Consider the following 26,902-nt stretch of genomic DNA (forward strand, 5'->3'; position numbering starts at 1 on the left):
TCCCAGCACGTGGTGGTGACAGCGATGACTTTCGACTCCAGCATTAGGCAGGCTGTGAGCCAAGGAAGCCGAGACGGAGTCGGCTGGGCACCCCTGAACCCCCGGTGCCTGGCACAGAGAAGGCAAATGCTGATCGATTCTAATTGTGTATTTCCCCCAAGGCATCAAGACTGTCTCTGTGGATGGAGCTCCTAATGCACTGTGAGCCCCGCATGAATATTTGATGAGGTGTGAAGCCGGAGAGACTACAGTAACACGCAGACAGCAGGCAAAGTCGCTGTTTATGTAACTTCAGAAGCACTAACCCATCTCAGGAGCGGTTACAGGCAGCTTCTGCTGATGGGGGCGCGGGGGTGCCAGGGGCCTGGGACCTCCTGAGCTCTGTGACCTGGACAGACTGAAGCTGATGAAGGGACATGAGAGGAACTTAGGCAGGAGCTTAAAACCGGGAGGACCCTGCTCCTGCTCACAGTGAGCGGAGCGGGGTTAGGAGCCAGGCTCCGGGCTGAGAGAGTGGTCAAGCCTTGCCTCTGCTGAGTGACCTCTGGCAGTTATGTGATTCCTCTGCCTTTCCTTTCTTCCCAAATGGGGCAATGCTATAAGTTTTTATTTATTTATTTTTAAGATTTTTATTTATTTATTTGACAGAGAGAGACAGCGAGAGAGAGAACACAAGCAGGGGGAGAGGGAGAGGGAGAAGCAGGCTTCTTGCGGAGCAGGGAGCCTGATGCGGGGCTCGATTCCAGGATCCTGGGATCATGACCTGAGCCGAAGGCAGACGCTTAACGACAGCCACCCAGGCGCCCCTGCTATGACTTTTTAAAATGAACATTTGTTAAGTGGAGCTCGGGGTGCTGAAGGGCGAGCAGAGTTTCAGTCAGACCACAGAGATATTGCAATAGAGACGTTTATTACGCACAGGTCCGGCCTTGAGGGGCCACACAGGGAGGTCAAGGCAGAGTGCAGACAGAGAGGCAGGACCGGGGACTCATGCTTTTGTTAGGGTCTGCGGGTGGGGTGGTTTGGGCGTCCTGGGCTAGGGCCAGATTGGGCAACTCAGCCCAAAAGAGCAGGGCTTAGATAAGCTGCTTTTATGCCAGAAAGCTCACCATGGGGTTGGTGCAGGGCCTGGCCCAGAGAAGGTACCTGTTCTGTGTTCTCTTCCATTCTGTGTCTCTTTGACATCCATTCCTCATAGGCCCTATTTTATTAACTCACTTTATTTGTTTGTTTGATGCTCTGGCATCTGGGGCCTTCCAGGCTCCACGGGGAGAGACTGCCCTTCCAAGGCTAACCAGTACTCAGAGATAGAACCTGTTAACCAGCCAGTCCCCAACCACTTCTTTTATTTATTTATTTATTTACTTACTTATTTGACAGAGACACAGCGAGAGAGGGAACACAAGCAGGGGGGAGCGGGAGAGGGAGAAGCAGGCTTCCCGCGGAGCAGGGAGCCCGATGCGGGGCTCGATCCCAGGACCCTGGGATCATGACCTGAGCCAAAGGCAGACGCTAAACGACTGAGCCACCCAGGCGCCCCTCCCCAATCACTTTTTATCTGACTCTCACAGACTCCCACCAAGCCCCAGGCCTGGACCCTTCCTCCCCACTGTCCCATCCTACCCTTTGGAGGGCTGACTCTTACCAGCATCCCTCCCCAGCTGGACTGGGCGAGGCCAGTCTAGGTCCTCGGTGGCCTGGGCATTTCTCCTGGGAGGCCCCAGGCACAGCTGCAGTTAAGCCATGGCTTCTGCAATCTCCTGCATGATGCTTGTCTGGAGAGCAGAAGCCCCACGAAGGCAGGCCCCTGCTGGCTTGCTGGGCTGAGCCTCCGCTCCACATGGTAAACATTTGTTGTTGCTAAATGGGGCACGGAGCTGAGCAGCCGCTGGGTTTCTCAGAAGCAAGTGAGGCAGGACTGGTAAAAGTGAACAGGGACAACCCTCTGGGATCCTCTGCTTCTGTCCTCACCATCCCCCACCCCCTGCTCTCCAAGGCTGCCCTCCGTCCCCAGCCCCTTTGCCAGCCCCAATCACCTGCAAAAATGTCGTTCATTCCAGGTAGGTCTTTAAGCTTTTATTGAACGCAGGCTGGTACTCAGCACTTGAAGAGCTGACCAAGTGTCTTTTTTTTTTTTAAAGATTCATTTATTTGAGAGAACGAGCACGAGCTGGGGGAGGGGCAGAGGGAGAGGGAGACTCCTCAAGTAGAGGATGAGCGGGCATCACGGGGACAGGTGATGTCCTCAGGTGTCACTGCTGATGTTAATCTTGATCACCTGGCTACGGGGGTGTCTGCTAGGGTTCCCACTGTAAACTTACTGTCCTTCCCTTTGTACTTGGAAAGTATGCTGAAGGAGGTACTTCGAGACTATCCAAGTATTGTTTCTGCTTAAACAACTTTCACCTGCTAGGCTTAGCATCTGTTGGTGGGTCTTGCCTGGGGCAATGATTACTATGAGGTTCTAATGGTGATTTTCTATTTCCCTCATTCCTTCTGCTATTTATTGGGATTCTGCTGTGAAAAGAGAGCTGTCTCTTCTCTCCCATTTATTTATTCAGTTATTTATATCAGCATGGGCTTATGGATATTTATTTTATTCTTGGGCTATATCATGATGGGATTATTTTGTTACCCAGTTTATTCCAATTTTGGCCATAGGGACCAATTTTATGTTTGTTCCTGTATCTTTTTTTTTTAAAGCACTTCATCACCTTCTGGTATTACAGCATGCTCTAGGCTCACCTTATGTTTTCCCTGCCACTGCCTTGGAATCCAGCACTTCCCCAAGGGTTCCTGGTTTCTTTTATTGGAGACTGGTATTTAGAAACTGAGATTTGGGTCCAGGTATAGTAAGGACTGCTTTTTATATGCATCAGTCTTTACATGTAGTGTAAGGTCTGCTTTTTCTCTACGTAGACCCCTATTTTCCTTTCCATCTTTTGTGCGGTTACTATACTGTTGTATAATTTACTTTGTTTTTTAAAGTAGACTCCATTCCAAGCATGGAGCTTGAACTCACAACCCTGAGATCAAGACCTGAGCTGAGATCACGAGTCGGATGCTTAACCGAGCCACACAGGCGCCCCATACAATTTACCTTTAAATGTGCTAGAAGCAGGGGCACCTGGCTGGCTCATTTGGTAGCTCACATGACCCTTGATCTCAGGATCTTGAGTTTAAGACCCACACTGGGCATAGAGCTCACTTAAAAAAAATGTGCTAGAAACATTTAGTACATTGCCTTTTTTTTTTTTGCCTTAGTTTGTCAGTTACCTTTTAGCACAATTAAAACTAAAGACATTTTTTACTGTACTCTGAGTTTTCCATTTCTACACTTCTTTGTGTAGATCCATGTTTCAGTCTGACATCTTAGTTCTCCCTGAATCAATTCCCTCACTGTTTATTTCTGATGTCAGCTTTTGAATTCTCAAGGGTGTTTTTGTTTTGTTTAATGAATGTTCTTTTTTATAGTGTCTTGTTCTTGTTTCATGGATGTCTTCTGGAATCTCTGAGGATCCTGAAGAAAGGTTTTAAAAGTTTTCTTCTCTCTGCATGCTCTGTTTACTCATAATTTCTTCCATGTGTTTAATCTGTGCCTCTCTCACGTGACCTGCTTTCTTTAGATCTACAGTGGGGGGCCCTCGCCTGATGAAATCTAAGAGCAGGGGACTAGCCGGATGGTTGGAAATTCTGAGTGTGTGGGACGTTTGCTAGGCCGAGTATTTTCATGCAGGAAACCCTGGTATTTCTGTATCTTTTCTCTTGGGCTGATCATCGTCCCAGGAGAGGATTCTGCTATTCCTTGCCAGGAGGGTGAAAGCCTATCCGCTAGCTTTCTCTGAGCCAGCAATAACCACAGCAATTGTTCAGAACTTAGACCAACAAAATATTTTTTTCAGGCGGAGTGTTTTGTCCCTGACATAGTTTAGAATCACTGTCGGTGATGATGAAAAGCAGAACAACTTCTAGTCACTTTCAGCGTCTTTAAATCCTCTTCCAACGAGGCAGCCCCTGTGGCCGGCGCCCACCACGGCGTCCTCTCCCGTCCACATCTGGGTGTACAGCTCAAGCCCTGCCCGCCAGGACCGCCACCCCACCACGGCGCACCCCCAGCCCCCAGGGCTGCGCGCGCCCCCGAGCCTACCAGGCGCTTCTCCTCTGGTCCCCGGGGACCTCCCTTCCGCTCTGGGGAGCTCGGCTAGGAATTTACAAAGACCTCTGGCCGCTCGGTGTAGCCCCTCTAGCCTTATCTAGGTGTTCGCACCGGGCCCTGCTCCAAGTTCCCCGGTCCGGCAAGCTTCGTGGAGCAGACACGCACACACGTTGTTTTAAAAACTGAGATTTCACGTGAAACTCTTCCTTTCTGGCCTTTCTTGCTGCAGAAAATGGAAAGGCCGGTCGGGCAGCCGCGATTCCCCGGGCTCGTGGGCCACGCCGGTGTCGCCGTGCGCTCTCGGGTCCCCCGGCCCCTCCCCCCACCCCCACCCCCTGCTCGGCGCGCGCGGGGCCACCTGCTGGCGCAGCGGCGGGCCATCAAGGCGGTCAATCATTAACCGGCCGCGCAGCCGCCACCAGGAAACCCGAGCCCGCGGCGCCAGGCGAGCCCGGCCCGACGGCGGCGGGAGGCGGGGCGCGGGCAGCGGGCGGCGTGCGCCATGGACGCAGGTGAGGGCTCCCGGGGGGTCCCGGCGCCGCGGCGGGGGGCGGGCCCGGGAGCTCCTCCCGCGGGGCCCAACCTGGCCCTGGGACCCCCTCCTCCAGAACCCAGAACGCCAGGAGGATGCTATGGAAAGTTCTGGCAACTTAGGCGGCGCTCCTCTCCAGCTCCCTGGGCGCCCCTGCGGGAGGGGAGGGGGAAGGGCGGGCAGCAGGTGCCCCGCGCCGGGCCACTTGGGGGGCGTTTTCCCCTCTTCTCCCCCACGCCCCGTCCTCCACCTGGTGACTTTGCCCGCCCCTCCGGCCACGCAGAAGTTCTTAGAGCGAGGGCAGGGGCCCTGGCCGGGGGTGGGCTGGGCTGGGCTGGGGGTGGAGGACCGAGACGGGGTCGGGGAGGGAGCCGCGGCGGGGAGAGACCGCACGGAGGCCGGCGCGATGGAACGGGGTGCGGGGACGGAGCAGAGAGATGGGCAGCAAGGGCGGGGCCGAGAGAGGCTCGTTCCGGGAGCTTCGACGGCCCCCCCACCCCGGGACCGGGCCCTGTGCTCGGGAGCCCCAGGCTGGCGGGGCGGGGGGCCGAGGTGGGGGATGCGCCCGGAGCTTCGGGTGGGGGGGGGTTGCGCCCGGCGCCGCCCGCCCTCCGCCCCCCTCGCGGCTGGAATGTCCGCGGAGGCTCGGGTGTCGAGAACCCGAGAACCCGAGGCCTCGGGCCCAGCAGCCCCGCCAGCAAATTTATTTACTCAGCAGCCCTATCTCCGCGCCATCGGGCCAGGTATTTGCCCCGGCGGGGGCCCCGGGAAGCTGCGGTTTTTGTTATGATAATTGGGGCTGTGCCGGGCCGGCCTCTGCGAGGGACCAGCCTCTGTGAGGGACCGGCCTCCGGAGCGCATCTGCATCTGGCGGGGCCCCCGGGGAGCGGCCGTCGGCCCCCCTTCGCGCCCCTGTGCAATGGGGCAGGTGCCGCTGACCATGACCTGAGACACTAGAAGAGAGCGGGCAGAGCTTCACGGTTCTTATTTCGAAGTGATTGTTACTCTTCCCATTTCACAGATGAGGCGTCTGAGGTATGGAGCGCGCGTCAGGGGCCACAGCTGGTGCAGCCAGACTTCACGCGTTTGCTGGGCCCCGTCCGCGTTCATGCGGATGGACTGTCGGGGGGACGGGGTGCAGGGCCCGGCACCTCATAGATGCTCAGTCATGGTCGCTGCAGGTCATGGCCTTGCCATTAGCCTTCACCTGGACGTGTTACCTGCACAGCTTCATGCGCTCGGCAGCCCCCGGGCGCCTGAACCTGCTGAAATCGTGATCTTTTCATAGGGTTTGTGTACAGAACTGCGTTTCCGAGCCCACAGCACTGGTCCGTGGTAGGTGCCCCACAAGAGCGGCCTGGCTGGGTGCCTCGGTGTATCCCCTACGCAGAAGGCCGTTTGGGGGCTCCGTGTGGAGGGGTGGCGGCTTTGAGTAAGAAGCAGCCTCCCCGGCAGACAGCAGACAGGACTTCCCTCCATCCCCCAGTGTTGTAGGCTTGGTTGTTGAAGAACCCCAGCCCTTGGGGGCGGCAGTGAGGTTGGGGCCCTGGAGTTCTCAAGAGCATCTCACGAGGCCTCTACAGGGACTGGGGTCTGACTGGTGTCTGTCGTCCTCTTCCAGTCTCTTCCTAACCTCGGGTCACAGTAGCCAGTGTGAGGAGCACTTTACCCCCATTTAATCCCAACGGCAACCCCAGGAGTTGGTGGTGTCCCCATTTTAAGGGTGCGGAAACTGAGAGGCACAGGGAGGTGAAGGGGCCCAGGCGGCATGGTCCCTGGGCTCCAGCTCTTGAGTGGCACCAGCCCGGAGGAGATGAGGGGGGTCTGCTGTGCCTGTCACTCCCCATGTTGCTCTTCCCGCCACCCCCCTGCACACTGTCAGGCCGGCACACCTCCTCAGTCCTGCCCGGGTCTGGCCACTTGCCCACGTCCCTCCCTTCTGCTCAGGGCACTGTCACCTGTCCCTCTGTCCCCCCTGCTTCCTTCCTGCTCGCGTTCCGGCCACTTCCCGCACTTGGCTCTGGTTGCCAGAGGAAACCTCCTCTCTCAGTTCTCTGTTGGCTTATGCTGTGTAACAAACTAGCCCAAACTGAGTGGCTTCACACAAGCGTGTAGTGTTTCTCAAACTGCTACAAATATTTGTGTGTGTGTGTGTTTAAATCTTCTTGGGCATTTACATGTATTTTTTTAAAGATTTTATTTTATTTTTTTAAAGATATTATTTATTTGACATAGAGAGACCAGAGGGGGAGCAGCAGAGGGAGAGGGAGAAGCAGACTCCCCACTGAGCAGGGAGCCCGATGTGGGGCTCGATCCCAGGACCCTGGGGTCATGACCTGAGCCGAGGACGGCAGACACTTAATCCACTGAGCCACCCAGGTGCCCCTGCTACAGATATTTGTGAACAGGTCTTTACGTGGTCCTATTTTTCTCTCGGGTCCATGCCTATGAGTGGGGTAGCTGGATCCTATGGCAGGTGTATGCTTAACTTTTAAAAGGAACAGTTGACGTGTTTCCCAACGTGGTTTCACTGTTTTCCTTTCTCACCCGCTGTGCCTGAGAGCTGGGGTGTTGGGGTCAGCATTGTCGGTGGTGGTTAATCCCAGCCCCCCAATGGGTGTGTAGTGATACCTCCTGGTTTTGGCATTTGTAATTCTGATGGCGTTTCTGGCGACTGCTGACACCGAACATCTTTTTTATGTGCTCATCGATCATTTGAATATCCTCTTTGGTGGAGTGTTCACAAATCTTTCATCCATTTTCTCATTGGGATGTTTGACCTGCTGAATTGTGGGAGTTTTTTATGCATTGTTGATACAACTCCTTTGCCTGATACATGTGTTATGAATATTTTTCTCCCATTCTGTGACTTGCCTGTGTATGTTCTTACTGATGGTTTTCTTTTTTTTAAATATTGGCTTACAAAAAAGTCCCAGTGTTGTTAACGTAGAGTGTTATTAGTTTCAGGTGTACAATATAGTGATTCAATAATTCCATAATTAGTGCTCATCAAGATAAGTGTCCTCTTAATCCCCACCACCTATTTCACCCATTTCCCCCCCTCCACCTCCCCTCTGCTGACCATCTGTTTGTTCTCTACAGTTAATACTCTGCTTTTTGGGTTGTCTCCCTCTCTCTCTTTTCCCCCTTTGCTCATCTCTTTTGTTTCTTAAATTCCACATATGAGTGAAATCATAGGGTATTTGTCTTTCTCTGATTTATTTTGCTTAGCATCATACTCTCTAGCTCTATCCATGTCATTGCAAATGGCAAGATTTCATTCTTTTTTCTTTTTTTTTAATTTCATACCTATTTAAGAGTAGGGTGAGAGCACGAGCAGGGCTGAGGGGCAGAGGGAGAAGCAGACTCCCCCATTCCCCACCCCCCACAGGGAGCCCAATGCGGGGCTCCATCTCAGGATCCCAAGATCATAACCTGAGCCAAAGGCAGACACCCAACTCACTGAGCCACCCAGGGGCCCTGATTTCATTCTTTTCATAGCTGAATAATATTCTCTCTCTCTACCACCTTTTCTTTATCCATTCGTCTACTGATGGACACTTGGACTGCTTCCATGTCTTGACTATTGTGAATAATGCTGCAGGTAACCCTTTGAATTAGATATCCTTTGAATGTATCCCTTTGAATTAGTGTTTTTGTAATCTTTGGGTAAATACCCAGTAGTGGAATTACTGGATCATAAGGTAGTTCTGTTTTCTTTCTTCTTTTTTTTTTTTTTTTTTTTTTAAAGATTTTATTTATTTATTTGAGAGAGAATGAGAGACAGAGAGCATGAGAGGGAGGAGGGTCAGAGGGAGAAGCAGACTCCCCGCTGAGCAGGGAGCCCGATGCGGGACTCGATCCCAGGACTCCAGGATCCTGACCTGAGCCGAAGGCAGTCGCTTAACCAACTGAGCCACCCAGGCGCCCCTCTTTCTTCTTTTTTTTAAAATTTAAGTAGGCTCCATGCTGGGAGAGGGAGCTTGAACAGGGGACTTGAACTCACGATCCTGGGATCAAGACGTGAGCTGAGCTCAAGTCAGATGCTTAACCAACTGAGCCACCCAGGTGTCCCTGTGTTTACTTTTTTCAGGCACCTCCATACTGTCTCCCACAGTGGCTGCACCAGTTTGCATTCCCACCAATAGTGCACAAGGGTTCTTTTTCCTCTACATCCTTGCCAACCCTTGTTGTTTCTTGTGGTATTGATTGACTGATGTGATATCTCATTGTGTTTTTTTTTTTTTTAAGATTTTATTTATTTATTTGACAGACACACAGTGAGAGAGGGAACACAAGCAGGGGGAGTGGGAGAGGGAGAAGCAGGCTTCCCGCGGAGCAGGGAGCCTGATGTAGGGCTCGATCCCAGGACCCCGGGACCATGACCTGAGCCGGAGGCAGACTCTTAATGACTGAGCCACCCAGGCACCCCTCATTGTGGTTTTGATTTGCATTTCCCTGCTGATGAATGATGATGAGCATCTTTTCGTGTGTCCGTTGGTCATCCGTATGTCTTTGGAGAAATGTCTAAAAATGGGCAGAAGACATGGATAATGATTGTTTTTTTGCGTGTGTTGAGTTGTAGAAGTTCTTTATGTATTTTGGATACTAATCCTTTGTCATGTGTGTCATTTGCACATATCTTCCATTCGGTAGGTTTTCTTTCAGTTTTGTTGGTGGTTTCCTTTGCTGTGCAGCTTAGTGATGTCTTCTGAAGAGGAAAAGTTTTTTTGTTTTAATTTTGAAGTCCAGTTTACAAATTTTTTCTCTTATGGATCATACTTTTGGTGTCATATATAAGAAATCTTTATCCATCCTAAGATCCCACAGATCTTCTATGTTTAATCTAGGAGTTTTATAGTTTCAGGTATTACATTTAGGTTTATGATCCCTTCAGAATTATTTCCTGTGGATGTTGTGAGGAAGAGTCAATATTCACTTTTTTCCATGCAGGTAATCAGTCGATCCTATTTCAGTTATTAAAAAGGCTTTTCTTCGGGGCGCCTGGGTGGCTCAGTCGTTAGGCGTCTGTCTTCAGCTCGGGTCATGATCCCAGGGTGCTGGGATCGAGCCCCACATCGGGCTCCCTGCTCTGCGGGAAGCCTGCTTCTCCCTCTCCCACTCCCCCTGCTGGTGTTCCCTCTCTCACTGTGTCTCTCTCTGTCAAATAAATAAATAAAATCTTTAAAAAAAAAAAAAAAAGGCTTTTTTTCCTTCACTGAATTGCCTTAGAAACTTTGGCAAAAATCAACTGACCGTGTGTGTGTGTGTGTGTGGTGTGTGTGTGTACACGCGCGCTTCATTGACGTGTGTGTCTATCATTTCATTTGTAATGAACCATCTGGTTTATCTTGGATTTATAGTAAGTCTTGAAATCAGGTAGATTCTTCCAATTTTGTCCTCCTTTTGAAAATTGTTTTGGTGATTCTAGGTGCTTTCTATTTTTGTAAAAATTTTAAAATGAGCTTGTCACTTTCTATATCTTAAAAAAAAACCTGCTGGATGGGGCACCTGGGTGGCTCAGTCGGTTGAGCGACGTTCTCTTGGTTTTTGGCGTGGGTCATGGTCTCGGAGTTGTGGGATCAAGCCCTGCATTGGGCTCCACACTTGTCGAGGAGTCCACTTGGGATTCTCTCTCTCCTTTTCCTTCTGCCCCTAGCCCCACTCTCTCTCTTTCTCTCAAAAAAAAAAAAAAAAAAATCTTAGAGAAAAAAGACTGCTGGAATTTTGATTGTGATTGCAATGAATCTATAGATGAATGTGGAGAAAATTGTTAAGAGTTTGAGTGTTCTGAACAATGAACATGGTATATACTTTTCCATTTATTTGGGACTTCTTTAATTTATCAGCAGTGCTTTGTAATTTTCAGTGTAGATGTTTTGGAATTCATTGGTTCAATTTATTCTTAGTTATTTTCCAGTTATGTTGGTGCTACTGTGATTTGGATTTTAGTTTTAATTTGTTTTCCAATTATTTGCTAGTAGTGCATAAGAACATAATTGATTCTGTATATTAGTCTTGTGAACTTTGACTATATTAAATCCATTTATTCATTTTAGGAATTGGTGTGGATTTCCTGGATTCTCTATATAACAAGCAAATCATCTGCAAACAAGGAGAGTTTTACTCCTTTTGCAGTCTGTGATTTTTATTTCTTGTGCCTTATTGATATGGTGAAGCCCATCAGAATAGTGTTAAGTAGAAGTGGTGAACGTGGACATCCTTACTTTGTTTCCGATCCTGGGGAGAAAAGGGAAGCAATTTGGTCTTTTACCATTAAGAGTGTGGTTAGCTGTAGGCTTTTCACAGATGCCCTTTATCAATCTGAGGATACTCTCTACTATTATTAGTTTGTTAAAAGGTTGTTTGTTAACCATTAATGGGTGTTGGATTTTGTCATGTTTTCTCTACATCCTTTGAAATGATAATATGGTTTTTCTCCTTTATTCTGTTAATATGGTGAATTATATTGCTTTTTTTGAATGTTGAACCAACCTTGAATAATCCTGTTTGATGGTGAGGTATTTTTATGTATTGTTGGATTTAATTTGCTATTATTTTATTAAGGATTTTTTTGTGCTTATATTCATAAGGGATATTGGTCTATAATTTTCCTATTTTGGCTTTTGGTGTCAGGTTTATGCTGGCTTCATCAGATGAGTTGGGCAGTGATCTTACCTCCTCTATTAAAAAAAAAACCTGTGTAAAGTTAGTGTTATTTTCTTCTTTGAGTGTTTGATAGACTTTAACAGTGAAACCATCTGGGCAAAGAACTTTTCTGTTTTTGATAACAAATTTAATTTCTTTAATAGATATACAATTATTCAGGTTTCCTGTTTCTTGGGTCAATTTTGGAGAGCTGGAAAGAGAAACTTCTTTCACCTATGTTGTCAGATTTGTTGGCATAATGCTGTTCATAGTATTCTCTTAATTTTCTTTTAATGTCTGTAGGATCTGTGATGATAACCCCTTTTTCATTCCTGACATGGTTATTTTTGTGTGTGTGTTTTTTTTAAAGATTTTATTTATTTGACAGAGACACAGAGAGAGAGGGAACACAAGCAGGGGGTCGGGAGAGGGAGAAGCAGACTCCCCACAGAGCAGGGAGCCCGATGTGGGGCTCGATCCCAGGACCCTGGGATCATGACCTGAGCCGAAGGCAAATACTTAACTGACTGAGCTTAACTGACTGAGCCACCCAGGCATCCCTGGGTTTTTTGTTTGTTTGATGTTGTTGTTTAATTCTAGTGATTATAATGGGTGTGAGGCGGATGGGTGGTTTTAAGCTGTGTTTGTGGTTACTTTGTTAGATGATGACAGAAAACTAATACATACCTTTATTCCTCAAGCACATTTTCTTTAGGTCTCAGTTTCTGGGTTGACCATTCTTTCGGCACTGTAAGATCCCGATCTATTGTCTTCTGACCTAGCTGTCTATCGAATGTTTATGGAAGTTCAAGTTATTTCAATAGAGGTCTTGCATTTTCTTCTGCCTTCTTCTGTTTTCAAGACTTTAGTACTATTATTGGTTTCGAGAAGTTATAGGAAGATGCATTTAGTTTCCCCCAGAGTCCCTGCTTTGGATTTTCCAAGTTTTATGCATCTGTAAATTGGTCTTTGACCAAATTTGTGAAGTTTGGATCTGTTAGTACTTCAAATATATTTTCCCCCCAAGTCTCTCCTGGGACTTCACTGACCCATCCATTTAGACCTTCTTGTGTTACCACACAGGTCCCTGAGGTTTGGTTCTTTTCCTTTTTCCTCCTTTACTTTCTTCTTTCTGTTCTTCTGATGGGTGTGTTGCACCTTCAGAGACTCGTTTTTACCCCCGTCCCCTGCCTTCTGCTATGGAGAGCAACCGATGAGTTTTTAATTTGACATTATATGCCTTAGTTGAGAATTTCTATTTGGTTCCTTTTTAAAGAATTGTTTCTATTCTCTGTTGAGAACTTATTTCAGGCATATTTCTCTTTCTCTCCTGGAGCACAGTCGTGACGGCAGCTCTGCGGGTAGTCCCCGCAAGTCGGTCCCCTCGGGCGGTCCCCTCGGGCGCGCCTCTGCTTGTCCGGCTCCTCCCGAGAGGACCGGGCACATCTTCCTGGTTCTTTGTGTGGCACGTTATCTTGTACCGTGTCCCGGACCTTGTGACTATTAGGTTGTGTAGATTCTTAGCCCCGTTAGAATTCCCAGGGAGATGTTGATTTGTTGTGTTTTAGCCGGCAGTCAGCCGTGGCTCTCAGATCCCGAGTTCTGTGGCCCCTTCGTGAGTGGGGCGTCCAGCTGTGGTCCAGTTTTCTGTCTCTTTCTTTTTTTTTCCTTTTTTCTTCTTCTTTTTTCCTTTTCCTCCCCTCCCTTCCCCTCGCCTCCCTTCCCCTCTTTTCTTCTTTATGGGGCGCCTGGGTGGCTCAGTCGTTAAGCGACTGCCTTCAGCTCAGGTCATGATCCCGGGGTCCTGGGATCGAGCCCCTCCTCAGGCTCTCTGCTCAGTGGGGAGCCTGCTTCTCCCTCTCCCACTCCCCCTGCTTGTGCTCGCTTGCTCTCTCTGTCAGATAAACATTTTATTTATTTATTAGAGCATGCATGGGGGGAGGGGGAGAGGGAGAGAGACCGTCTTAAGCAGACTCGACGCTGAGTGAGGAGCATGATGTGGGGCTCCATTTCCTGACCCTGAGATCATGACCTGAGCCGAAACCAAGAGTCGGATGCTTAACTGACTGCACCACCCAGGCGCCTCTTGGTGGTTCTATTTTTAATTCTTTCAGGAGGCTCTACTGTTTCCCCTCGTGGCTGCACCAGTTTGCATTCCCAGCAGCTGTGCACAAGGGTTCCTTTTTCTCCACATCCTCGCCAACACTTGTCATTTCTTGGTTTTGATGCTAGCCACCCTGATAGGTGTGATGTGATGTCTCCTTGCAGTTCCCTGGTGATGACTGATGTTGAGCATCTTTCCGTGCACCTGTTGGCCATCTGTATGTCTTGTTTGGAGAAATGTCTATTCAGGTCTTCTGCCTATTTTTTACTTGGATGGTATGGGGTTTTTGTTTTTGCTATTAAGTTGTATGAATTCTTTGCATAGTTTGGATATTAGCCTGTTATCAGATACATGATTTGCAAATATTTTCTCCCATTCAGTATGTCGCCTTTTCATTTTGTCAATGGTTTCTTTGTGCAGAAGCCTTTTAGTTTGATATAGTCCCACTTGCTTATTTTTACTTTTCTTGCTTTCATTTTGCTTTTGGTGTTAAATCCAAAATATCATCACTAAGACTGATGTCTGGAAGCTTTCTGCCTATGTTTTCCTCCAGAAACTTTATGGTTTCAGGTCTTAAATTCAAGTCTTCAGTCCATTTTGAGTTAATTTTTCTGTATGGTGTAAGAAAGTGGTCCAGTTTCATTCTTTTGCATGTGGCTGTTTTCCCAACACCATTTATTGAAGAGACTCTCATTTCTCCATTGTCTGTTCTTGGCTCCTCTGCCGTAAATTAATTGACCATATATACATGGGTTTATTTCTGAGCTCTCTGTTTCATTGATCTATGTGTCTGGTTTATTTTTTATTTTATTTTTTTCAAATTTCATTTAAATTCTAGTTAACATACAGTGCAATATTGGTTTCAGGAGTAGACTTCAGTGATTCATCACTTACATACAACACCCAGTGCTCATCACAATTGCCCCCCTTAATACCCATCACTTATTTAATCCATTGCCCTGCCCACCTCCCCTCCAGCAACCCTTGGTTTGTTCTCTAGAGTCAAGTCTTTTTTTTTTTTTTTAAGATTTTATTTATTTATTTATTTGAGAGCAAGAGAGAGCCTGTGGAGCAGGGGGGAGGGGCAGAGGGGGAGGGAGAGGAAGAGGGAAAGAATCCCAAGCAGTCTCAGTGCTGAGTGTGGAGCCCAAGGTGGGGCTCAATCTAACGACTCTGAGATCACGACCTGAGCTGAAACCAAGAGTTGGACTCTTAACCGACTGAGCCACCCAGGCGCCCCTAGTCCAGAGTCTCTTATGGTTTGTTTCTCTTTTTTCCTTCCCACATATTTATCTGTTTAGTTTCTTAAATTCCACATATGAGTGAGATCATAAGGTATTTGTCTTTCTCTACTTATTTTGTTTAGCATAATACATTCTAGCTCCAACTACATTGTTGTAAGATTTTATTTTTTGATGGCTGAGTAATATTCTAGTGTGTGTGTGTATATATATATATATGATATATATATATATATATATATCATATATATATATCACATCTTCTTTATCCATTCATCTGTTGATGGACATTTGGGCTCTTTCCATAGTTTGGCTATTGTGGACATTGCTGCTTTGAACATTGGGGGTGTATGTGCCCCTTCCAATCTGTATTCTTGTATCCTTTGGGTAAATACCTAGTTGTGCAATTGCTGGATTGTAGTGTAGCTCTATTTTTAACTTCTTGAGGAGCCTCCATACTGTTTTCTAGAGTGGCTGCACCAGCTTGCATTCCCACCAACAGTGCAAGAGGGTTCCCCTTTCTCTGCATCCTCGCCAACACCTGTTGTTTCCTGTGTGTCTTTTTTTTTAACAATCTCTTTGTGATATAGTGTGAAATCAGGGAGTGTGATGCCTTCAGCTTTGTTCTTTCTTGAGATTGCTTTGGCTATTCAGGGTCTTTTGTGGTTCCATACAAATTTTAGCATCATTTGTTACATTTCTGTGGAAAATGCCATTGGGATTTTTAAAAAAAGATTTATTTATTTGAGAGAGAGAGCACAAGCAGGGGGAGTAGCAGAGGGAGAGGGAGAAGCAGACCCCCGCTGAGCAGGGAGCCCGATGCGGGACTCGATCCCAGGACCCTGGGATCATGACCTGAGCTGAAGGCAGAGGCTTAACCGCCTGAGCCACCCAGGGCCCTTCCACTGGGATTTTGATAGGGATTGCACTGAATCTGTACGTTGCTTTGGGTGATATGAGCATTTTAACAGTGTTCTTCCAATCCATGAGCATGGGATGTCTTTCCATTTATTTGTGTCTTCTTCATTTTGTTTCATTAATGTTGTCTTCTCATTTTTGGTATACAGGTCTTTTACCTTCATGGTTAAATTTATTCCTGGGTGGGGGGTGCCTGGGTGGCTCAGTTGGTTAAGCGTCTGACTCTTGATTTCAGCTCAGGTCATGATCTCAGGGTTGTGAGGTCGAGCTCTGTGTCGGGTTCACTCATGTGGTGGGCATGGAGCCTGCTTTAATTTCTTTCACTCCCCCTCTCTCTGTCCCTTCCCACCCCTTAAAACAACTTATTCCTAGGGGCATCTCGCTGGCTCAATCAGTGGAGCATGTGACTCTTGATCTTGGGGTTGTGAGTTCGAGCCTCATGTTGAGGGTAGAGTTTATTTTAAAAGAAGGATACATTTATTCCTAGGTATTTTATTCTTTTTCCTTTTTGTGTGTGTGTTTTATTCCTTTTGGTGCAATTGTAAATGGGTTGTTTTCTTTCTTTCTTTTTTTTTTTTTTTTAAGATTTTATTTTTAAGTAATCTCTACACCCAAAGTGGGGCTCAAACCTATAACTCTGAGGTCAAGAGTCACATGCTCCACCAGCTGAGCCAGCCAGATGCCCCTAAATGTGTTATTTTATTTATTTTCTTTTTAAAAAAATGTGTTATTTTCTTAATGTCTCTTTCTGATAGTTCATTACTAGTGGATAGAAATGCAATAGATTTTGTGTATTGATTTTGTATCCTGCAGCTTCACTGAATTCATTCATTAGTTCTAAGTTTTCTGGGGAGGCTTTTAGGGTTTTCTATATATGATATCGTCTCATCTGCAAATAATGAGTTTTATTTCTTCCTTTTCAATGTGGATGCCTTCTGTTTCTTTTTGGTGCCTAATTGCTGTGGCTAGGACTTCCAGTACTATGTTGAATAACAGTGGTGAGAGTGGCCATCCTCGACTTGTTCCTGATCTTGGAGGAAAAGCTTTCAGCTTTTCACCAGTGAGAATGATCCTAGGTGTGGACTTGTCATATATGGTGGCCTTTCTTATATTGAGGTGTGTTCCCTCTATACCCACTTCATTGAGAGTTTTTATCATAAATCGATGTTGACTTTTTTTTTTTTTTTTTTAGATTTTTATTTATTTATTTGACAGAGAGAGACACAGCGAGAGAGGGAACACAAGCAGGGGGAGGGGGAGAGGGAGAAGCAGGCTTCCCGCAGAGCAGGGAGCCCGATGCGGGGCTCGATCCCAGGACCCTGAGATCATGACCTGAGCCGAAGGCAGACGCTTAACGACTGAGCCACCCAGGCGCCCCTCGATGTTGACTTTTGTCACTTTTTCTGCATCTATTGGGATGATCCTATGATTTTTTTCCTTCATTTTGTTAATGTAGTGAGTGTATCACATTTGTGTGTGTGTTGAACCCTCCCTGGAATCCCATTCCACTTGGGTCATGGTGCATGATCCTTTTAATGTATTGTTGAATTTGGTTTGCTATCGTTTATTGAGGATGTTTGCATTTGTGTGAATCAGGGCCACTGGCCTGTGATTTTCTTTTTTCTTTAAGATTTTATTTATTTGACAGAGAGCGAGCACACACATGCAGGGGGAGAAGCAGGCAGAGGAAGCAGGCTCCCCGCTGAGCAGGGAGCCCGATGCAGGGCTCGATCCCAGGACCTTGGGACTATGACCCGAGCCGAAGGCAGATGCTTAACTGACTGAGCCACCCAGGCGCCCCGGCCTGTGATTTTCTCTTCTTGTGGCCTCCTCGTCTTGTTTTGGTATCAGGGTAATGGCCTCGTAAACTGAGTGTGAACGTGTTCCCTCTGCTTCTATTTTTTGGAGGTGTTGGAGGAAGACTGCTATTCATTCTTTGACTGTTTGGTAGAGTTCATCAATGAAGCCATGTGGTTCTGGACTTGTGTTTGTTGGGAGGTTTTTGATGAACTGACTTGGTCTCCTTACTAGTAGTTGGTCTGTTCAGTTTTTTTTTAATTTTCACGATTCTGTCTTGGTAGGTTGTATGTTTCTAGGAATTTATTGACCTCTTCTAGGTTGTCAAATTATTGGCATATAATTGTTCATAGTAGTCTCTTTGATCCTGCGTGTTTCTGTGGTATCCGTTGTAACATCTTTTGTTTTTGATTTTTGAGTCTTTTTCAAACCTTTGTGAGTCTAGCTGTAGGTTTGTCAATTTTATCTTTTCAAAGAACTAGCTCTTAGTTTCACTGATCTTTTGTCTTTTTAGTCTCTATTCTATTTATTTCTGCTCTCATCTTTGTTATTTCCTTCCTTCTCCTATCTTTGGGGTGCATTTCCCCCTAACTTCTTGAGGTGTAAAGTCAGGTCATTAATTTGAGATTTTTTTCTTGTTTTTGGTTAGACATTGATTACCATGAACTTCCCTCCTAGAGCTGCTTTGGCTGCATCCTGTACGTTTGGGATGTTGTATTTCCATATTCATTTGTCACAAGGTTTTTTTGTTTTTTTTTTAATTTGCCTTTTTATTTCATCTTTGACTCAGTGGTTGGTCAGCAGCATGGTGTTGATTCTCCACATACTTGTGACTTTTCCAGGTTCCTTCCTGTAATTGCTTTCTAGTTTTGTACCACTGTGGTTCAAGAAGATCTTTGGAAGGGTTCAGTCTTGAATTTATTAAGACTTGTTCGTGGCCTAACGTATGTATATTCTGTACTGGTGAACGTTTCTGATGTGCTTGGCAACGGTGTTTATTCCCTTGGTTTTGGGTGGAATGTTCTGTGTAGTTCTAAGTCCATCTGGCCTGACATGTTTAAGGCTGGCGTTTCCGTATTGATTTTTCTGTCTGGATGATCTATCCGTTGATATATGTGGGTACTGAAGTTTCCTACTATTATAATATTGGTGTCTGTTTTTTCCTTTTGGTCTGTTAATATTTGCTTGTATATTTAGGTGCTCCCGTGTTGGGAGCATACGTGGTTATATGCTATACCCTCGTGTTGGACCTCTGTATCATGTAATACCCTTCTTTGTCTCTTATTACAGTCTTTGTTTTATGTATGTATGTATGTATTTATAGACCAAGGGCTAGCGGGCACATGCATGCGTGGGGGGGCGGAGAGGCAGAGGGAGAGGGAGAGAACCTTAAGCAGATTCCATCCCTAGCGTTGAGCCTGACACAGGGCTCAGTCTCACGACCCTGAGATCATGACCTGAGCCGAAACTGAGAGTCAGACCCTTAACCGACTGAGCCACCCAGAGGCCCCACAGTGTTTGTTTTAAAGTTTACTTTGATATAAATATAGCTGTGCCAGGTTTTGTCTGGTTTGCAATTGCACGGAGTACCTTTTTCTATCCCTTCAATTTCAGCCTGTGTGTCCTTCCATCTGAAGTGAGTCTCTTGTAGGCAGCATACAAATGGGTCTTTTTTTTTTTCCTTTCAGACACTCAGTGTCTTTTGACTGGAGAATTTATGCCATTGACATTAAGTTAATTTTTTTTTTTTTTTAAAGATTTTTATTTGAGACAGAGAGAGAGAGCCGGCAAGAGGAGGGGCAGAGGGAGAAGTAGGCTCCCCATTGAGTAGTTATTTTTTAAATTTTTTAATTTTTTTAAGATTTTATTTATTTGACAGAGAGAGACATAGCAAGAGAGGGAACACAAGCAGGGGGAGTGGGAGAGGGAGAAGCAGGCTTCCCACGGAGCAGGGAGCCCGATGCAGGGCTCAATCCCAGGACCCTGGGATCATGACCTGAGCCAAAAGCAGATGCTTAATGACTGAGCCACCCAGGCGCCCCTATTGTTCTTTTTTTTAAGATTTTTTTTCAATTCATTTGAGAGAGAGCGAGAGAGCCCGTGAGAGCACATGAGCTGGGGGGAGGGTCAAAGGGAGAGGGTGAAGCAGACTCCCTGCTGAGCCACAGGGTGGGTGGCATTGACATTTATTTATTTATTTATTTATTATTTATTTATTTATTTATTTATTAAGATTTTTATTATTTGACAGTGAGAGATACAGTGAGAGAGGGAACACAAGCAGGGGGAGAGGGAGAGGGAGAAGCAGGCTTCCCGCAGAGCAAGGAGCCCGATGTGGGGCTCGATCCCAGGACCCTGGGATCATGACCTGAGCCGAAGGCAGTTGCTTAACGACTGAGCCACCCAGGTGCCCCTGCATTGACATTTAATTTAATTATTGATAGGTGTGTACTTATTGCCATTTGGTTAATTGCTTCTGGCTGGCTTGGTGGTCCTGTTTGGTGGTCCTTTATGCTGTTCTAGGACTGTCCCCTACAAATGCAGCTCAGGGGTGAGTCCCATGACCCGCGTGGATCCGGTCTGGGATGACTAATCATCCTGGTTTGTCTGAGACTAAGGGTTTTCACAGGATGTGAGATTTTTAGTAGTGAATCTGAGAAAGTCCTGGGGACACTGAGATACACTGGTCACTTCAGTTCACCCACAGAAGCAGGGGATCCCTCTCTGCAGCTCCTTCCTTTCTAGGTGTTGGTTTGTATGCTCCTTGGGAGCTTCTTGGGTGTGATCCGAAACTGGCCCCCTTACACTGGAAGGCGGGGAGAGACTGAAGGGAGAGGGGGGCCAGGTGGGCAGGTGGCAGGGTTAACGAGCAAGGGGACTCACAGACAAGGCTCGGCTCGTCGCGGGGGCCACGAGGTGGGTAGGTCCGAGGACCGAGGCACCCGCCCACCACATCTTACGAGTCTGTATAGAGAGGCCTTAACTGGGTTCAGTCACAGATACTGTCCGGATGGTCTCAGCATCACGTCTTCAGGCTGTGACCTCGGGGCCGCCTCCGGGAGTGAGGAAGGCAAGTGGGACCCACGTTCCCAGGACCGGGAGGGGGGTGAGGAGCCTCTGAATGCTGGGGTCCAGCTGCAGGGTCATCCACGGTCACATCCCCTCCATGACATCCCCTAACAGAAGAATTTCCTTGCTCTTTCCACTCTGCGGGGCCCTGTCTTACTTCTTCCAGCCAGAACGTGACAGGGTTTCTGGAGGGTTTTTTTTTTTTTTTAAGAGGTTTTATCCATTTATTTGAGAGAGAGAGCGAGAGAGAGCACATGAGAAGGGGGAGGGCCACAGGGAGAAACAGACTCCCTGATGAGCAGGGAGCCCAATGCAGCACTTGATCCCGGGATCCTGGGATCATGACCTGAGCCGAAGGCAGACACTTAATTGAGCCACCCAGGCGTCCCTCTGGAGGGTTTTAATCACCTGTCCTGCCCCATCATGTTGCTCTGGGTGGCACCTGGAGGTTTGAGGGAAATGAGAGAAAGTATGTGGGAACCCACACCTTTGAGGGTCACTTCTCTGTTTCCACTCCACTGTCTGTCCACTTTTGGTCACTTTTCAGTGTTTTCAGGTAGTTTCCTTTTGTATTTTGTTTTATTCATTTGTCTCAGAGAGAGAGAGAGAGAGCGCGCACAAGCAGGGGCAGTGGGAGAGGGAGAAGCAGACTCCCCGCTGAACAGGGAGCCCAATGCGGGGCTCGATCCCAGGACCCTGAGATCATGACCTGAGCCGAAGGCAGACGCTTAACCAGGTGTCCCTCCTTTGGTATTTTGTCTAGAGTTTGTAGATATGAGCCACAGGAGACACAGGCTTTTATTTATTTTTTTAAGTAAATTCTGCACCCAACATGGGGCTCGAACTCACGACCCCAAAATCAAGATTCACAGGCTCCTCTGAGCCAGCCGGACGCCCTTGTTTAACCATAGTATTTAAAAAGCCTTTCTCTTGGGGCGCCCCCCTGCATCTTCACCGTTTTTAAGTGCACAGTTCAGGGGCATCAAGCCCGTTCGCACTGTTGTGCGGACCCTACCACCATCCGTCCTCCCGAGTACGTCCATCCTCCCTGACTGAAATCTGCCTCCATTAAACACTGGCTCCCCCTCCTTCTCCAGCCCTTGGTAACCTGGAGAGAAAGGTTTTTGAAGCCTCTACTTGGAAGTTGTTTTTAAAAATATTTTACTTATTTACTTGAGAAAGAGAGCTAGCGTTTGGCCCTTAGTGGCCTCCTGGCTCTTTGAGGTCAGTCCATTAGCCGGGGTCTTAACCCTGGAGCACCCCGTCTCCCCGGCCTCTCAAGCCAGGAATCTGTTCGGCTCGGCTCATCTCGGAGCAGCTCTCCCGCGGCCCTGGCCGGACCCTTGCCTGGTCCGGGCTACCAGCAACAGGGCAGTGGGCGCAGCAGGGGCGAGGCCCGTGTTCTAGCCCGGCCTGGTGACGCACCGGCCGTGTGACTGCCAGCAAGCCCCTTCCCCCCTTGTCCCACGCTTACACTTTGGGTCGATCCTTCCAGCGCCCCGCGGGAGAGGCCTGAGTGCGGGGGAGGGGCAGGGTGGGGACTGGCAGCGTCCTGGACTTCCTCCCTGGAGGGGCTGTGATTTGCAGCAGGGAGCGGGGAGGAGTCCCACCTGGCTCAGTGGCGCTTGGGGTTCACAGCACCTGGCGTTTATTTCCAGGAGGGGATGCAAAAGGGGGCGGCGGCCCCGCAGCCTCTGAGGACCCCCGGAGCCCTGCGCTCCCGCAACTCCCGCGCCGCCCGCAGCTCCTGGATGAGGACGGAGGGCCCAGTGAGGAAGTGGCCGCAGATGGGGGCAGGGCCCCGGCCCCGGAGGACCCCTCGGCCGACGCCCAAGCCGAGGCCGTGGCCGCGTCCCCCGCCCAGGCTGAGGCTGCGGGGGAGGCCCGGCAGGGGCCCAAGGTGGCAGCCGGCGGGGTGCCCAACATCGGCTTCGTAGGCGAGCCCCCGCCCTACGCGCCGCCGGACCCCAAGGCAGTGCAGCTGCTGTACCCGCCCTTCCCGCAGGGCCCGCTCCTCTTCCAGCCCGGGCCCCCGCCCCCGGCCCTGCACCCGCCGCCCGCCGCGCCGCCGCTCTTCGCACCCTTCCCGGTGGTGAGTGGGCCCGCCCCCGCCTCCCCCACACCCCGGGACACCCGGCGCCACGCCCACTTACTTCCCACGCAGCCCCCCCAGCCCCCATGTCCTGCCCCCCGCCTCCCACTCACCCCGGGACCCCCTGCGCCACAGGCACTTCCCACGAATCCCTCCTTGCTGCCCCCCACTCACCACCGCCCCCCTTGCCAGGGGAGAGGTTGGCACATGTAGGTGATGAAAAGTCACGACCCCTGCAGAGGGGCTTCAATGCCCAGATGAGGGAAGGGAAAGGATTCTGCAGCCTGGGGGGGTGGGCGAGCCTGGAAGGCTTCCCAGAGGTGGGGGCGTTTGAGCTGAGTTCTGAGGGGTGAAGAGGAGCTTTCAGGTGGAGAGGAGGAGCGGTTCTCTGGGCACAGGGCTGGAGGGTGGCCGGTCCCCCCCCCAGTCACCTGGGGATGACAGGCGTCAGCTCAGCTTAGTGAGGAGGACAGGGTAGGAGGGTGGGGACCCTAGTGAGGGCCCCAGGGCTTTTGGGTGGGAGGTGACTTGATTAGATTTTTAGAAAAGCCGAGAGACCCTGGGGTGCCTGTGGGGGAGAGCTTAGAGGCCCCCGTGGTGGGAGCGCAGTCAGGGCAGGGAGAGACGGAGATGGCCCCCCCGGACTGAGCGGTTTGTAGAGGGCAGAAGCCAGAGGACTCCTGGGGCTGGTGACAGGCGGGGGGTTGCGGAGCTAGAAGGCAGAGGGGGGCCCGGACCTGACCCCTCGGTGACCTGCAGCCTCACTGGGCGGGCGGTGGCCCTAGATGGCTGTGTCCTCACCGCAGTGTGGCGGCCTCTGTCCCCGCAGTACAACGGCCCCGTGGCTGGCATACCAGCCCCTGCGGCGGTGGACCGCAGGCCCCTCCCCAAGGACTACATGATGGAGTCCGTGCTGGTGACACTCTTCTGCTGCCTGCTCACGGGGCTCATCGCGATCGTCTACTCCCACGAGGTAGGTGGGGGTGGTCAGCCCGGGGCCGCGCTCCCTGCCCGTGGCTGGCAGGGCCCAGCTGGTGGGGGGGGGGCACACAGCCCCTGGCCCAGTCACCAGCTTTCTCAGGAGGGTGGCAGGAACCGGGGGATCAGTGCTCGGTTGTCCGGGCGTCCTTGTCCCTCTTGGATGGCCACCTCCGCCCCTCCTGTCTCTGCCCCAGACCACGGGAGATCTGCACTAGAAAATCCCGCTAAACCAGTTTCTAACAAAGGTGTGAATGATTGATAAGGCCCAAGGAACTGCCTGCCTCAGTGGGAGCTTGTGTTCAATGGGGTAGAGACTGTCACCCACCCACCCACACATTTCTACCCATCTCCCTCTATCCATCTACTCCTCTGTCTACCCACCCATCCATCTGCTTACTACCTCCCTAGTCTCCATTCATCCCTCCATCTGTCCACACGCTCTCCCACTCACCTATTATCTGTTAACTCAGCCACCCACCTGTCCCTGTCTACCCACCACCATCCGTCCATCTGTCTGTCCGTCATTATCTGCACAGCTTCCTTCCTTCCTCCTGACATTCTTGACCAGGCATGGGGTTGGTCCCTGGGGACCCAGTGATGCCCGTGTGAGGATGTTCCAGGAAACAGAGTAGCAAGCCCCTGGGGGCTTCTGCGCAAAGCAGACCCGGCCGTGGCCCTGACGTCCCCGTCGGTCCGGCTCACCCCGTCATGAAGCTGGGATGGTGGGGAGAAGGCAGTTCTCAGGACTGCGGGGAGGCGGGAGTCTGGAGGCCACTGGCCGCCTGCCTGTGAGTTCTGGCTCCAGGTGGGTCACTGAACTGAGCCTCTGTTTCCTCCCCTGCAGGGCGGGGGCAACAGCGGCCCCTGTCTCAGGAGGGCTGTGAGGGGGGCAGGGGAGGCCGAGGCTGTGGCTCGGGGCCCGGCCCGCGGGGCAGGTGCCCAGGAGCGGGCGGCTGTGGCCTCCCCGGCTGTTGCTGCTTCCCACGCGGTGGCCCGGGCAGGTCGCAGGCTTCTCAGGGTGCCCGCAGTCCGGGCTGCATGGGGGGGGTGCGGGGGCTCCGCGTCCACGCCCGGCCTCCGTCTCGTTGCAGACGCGCGCCGCCTTGAGCAGGGGGGACCTGGCCCAGGCTGAGGAGGCGTCCCGCAAGGCCCGCTCGCTCGTGCTCTTCAGCCTGCTCTTCGGGGTCTTCGTGTCCACCAGCTGGGTCATCTATGTGGTGGTGGCGCTCTACCTCCCCTGAGAGCTGCTGGCTCCTTCGGGGATGCCGGGAGGCACAAGGACCCCCAAGCTGGACAGACTCTTGCTGCGGACTGTGACCCCCGCCGCTGGCCATTGGTTGTCTACGGAGGGGCCCCAGGGCCAGAAGAGGGTGGGATGTGCCGCCCCGGGCGCACCTGCAGCTGGGCCCCAGCCCCTCCAGGTGGCCTCAGGCAGCGTCCTAACCTGAACTGGGCCCAGGCCCACCGGAGCCCCCATCCTCTGTGCTTCCTCCCAGGGTCTTTCCAGGGCTGTGCTGGCTGGGCCCCAGGGCCCTTCCTCCACCTTATGCCCGGGAGACCATCAAAGGGACCAGAGCTGTCCTTGTCCTCAGAGCCATCCGGAAGGACACTGCCAACTCCGGCCTCCTCCCACCTGCAGCCGGGCCTGGTGACTGCCGGGCAAAGCTGCTGGCGTTTGGTCCTCCCTGTGGAGGAGCTGAGTGGCCTCCTCTCTCCCCGGTAGCTCCTGGCTGATCGTTCTGAGCCCCTGCCCCGTCCCTGGAGACAAGTGCTCTCATGCTGACTCCGTGTCCAGAAACCAAGGCCGCCGTGTCTGGTCAATAAACAAAAAGCAACCCCCTGGGCGGAGCTTCACGTTGCTACTTCCTGGCTCCCTTGCAGGGCGCGCGGCAGCATCTGTCCCCAGCTGGGCTCGGGCGGCTCCCCTGGCTGCCCCTCTCTGACGCTGTTCGCATGAAGGCAGCTGGGGCAAGGGTCTGTTTGTTGTTCACGTTGTGTGGCCCCTCTGAGATGTGACCCACTACTCATGGGGCTGCTTTACCAGAAACTTCTTTCTCCTCTCCTCCCCGCCTCCTGCTTACTCCCTCTGTCTGCAGTCTTTCGGCTCTGCCCCACTCCCACTCCGTGCACATTTTCTGGTCCCTCCTTCTGTCCCTAACTTTATCGCCCACCCATGGAGGATCCACTGGGTCCCTGTGTGGCGAGGGCCACCCTGACCGGGGAGCACTCAGGTTGCCCTAGAGGCTGCTGGATGGCCTATAGAGCTGTACGTGGGTGTCCCTGCATCGTGCTTGGTACCCCAGTCCAGTCAGCTGTGGTCCTGAGAATGGCCTTCCATGTTAGCGAGACTCAGAACAGTCTGCAGAGGAAGGGGGCTTAGGGAGCAGGGAGTGGAGGCCCCCTGCGGCTCCCCAGCCAGTGACCTTCTCGCTTGGCCAGGCCCCAGCCGCAAGAACAGTCCTTGCCTTCAAGTTTCTGGTTTCTTGAGCAAATTGAGATTTCCCCATCTGTAAAATGAGGTGGCGGCAGTACGACCTGTCCCTGGAGTTGTGGGCAGACTCGGTGGAGACCGCATGGGTGTTCAGCACAGCGCCTGGCTCGTGGCGAGTGCTCGGAATGGACCAGCTGCGTAGGGATGGTGGGGATTTCTGTAGGGAATCCCACAGCCAAAGGTTTTGGGAGAGCAGGGAGCAAGGGTCTTACCCTGGGCTTAAGGACAGCCAGGAGCTTCCCAACCAGCAGGGAGAGAAGGCCATTCATGGGCGTTTTCCTGGGAAGGTGTCCAGATTCTCAAAGGGGTCTGTGACTCAAGATAAAAACCCATCTGCACAGAGAGGAGGAAGGCCCCCCGTCCCTCAGCTGAGCCACTCAAGAAGGACCACTCGAGTGAAGCCAAGTGATTTCTGAGCACCCACTGTGTGCTGCTCACAGCCCTGCCACCTGAAGCAGGGGTACGTCCGTCTCAGCCTGGAGATGCTCCGGGGAGCCGAAGAGACACGGATGGGGACGTAAGTGGTGAGCGAGGATGCTGGGGGTGTTGAGAGGTGACCTCCTGTTGGAGGGCACAGGGCTGGCCCAGAATTAGGATATCAAACACTAGGATGCATGACAGTCACCAAGGAAGAATCCCTTTTTTAGGGATCAGTAGATGCCAGAAAGTATTTGGTAGCATCAAATAGCCACAACTTTAATTACTAAACTCTTAAGTAAAATCAGGATAGGAAGAAACCGTCTAGACCAGCGTTCCTTGAACACGATGTAGGAAATACCTGGCAAATCTTGTTAACGTGCGGGTTCTCGTGCAGTCAGGACGGGCACCGACAGCAAATGGCACATTAGGTGGAAAATTACTAAAACCATTAAA

At 50.6% G+C, this 26,902-nt stretch overlaps 1 protein-coding gene across 1 annotated transcript; it reads left to right on the forward strand.

The window, feature by feature from the left end:
* The first annotated feature begins 4,619 nt into the window (after positions 1-4,619).
* Positions 4,620-25,378, forward strand: PRRT1B (proline rich transmembrane protein 1B). The gene is made up of 4 exons (XM_036072568.2): positions 4,620-4,668; positions 22,124-22,557; positions 23,387-23,530; positions 24,630-25,378. The coding sequence occupies exons 1-4, from the start codon at positions 4,659-4,661 to the stop codon at positions 24,777-24,779; spliced, it is 738 nt and encodes a 245-aa protein (XP_035928461.1). The 5' UTR covers positions 4,620-4,658; the 3' UTR covers positions 24,780-25,378.
* Positions 25,379-26,902: the final 1,524 nt, after the last annotated feature.

Source organism: Halichoerus grypus, chromosome 14 (genome assembly GCF_964656455.1).
Source record: "Halichoerus grypus chromosome 14, mHalGry1.hap1.1, whole genome shotgun sequence".
In the NCBI taxonomy this organism is placed as follows: domain Eukaryota; kingdom Metazoa; phylum Chordata; class Mammalia; order Carnivora; family Phocidae; genus Halichoerus; species Halichoerus grypus.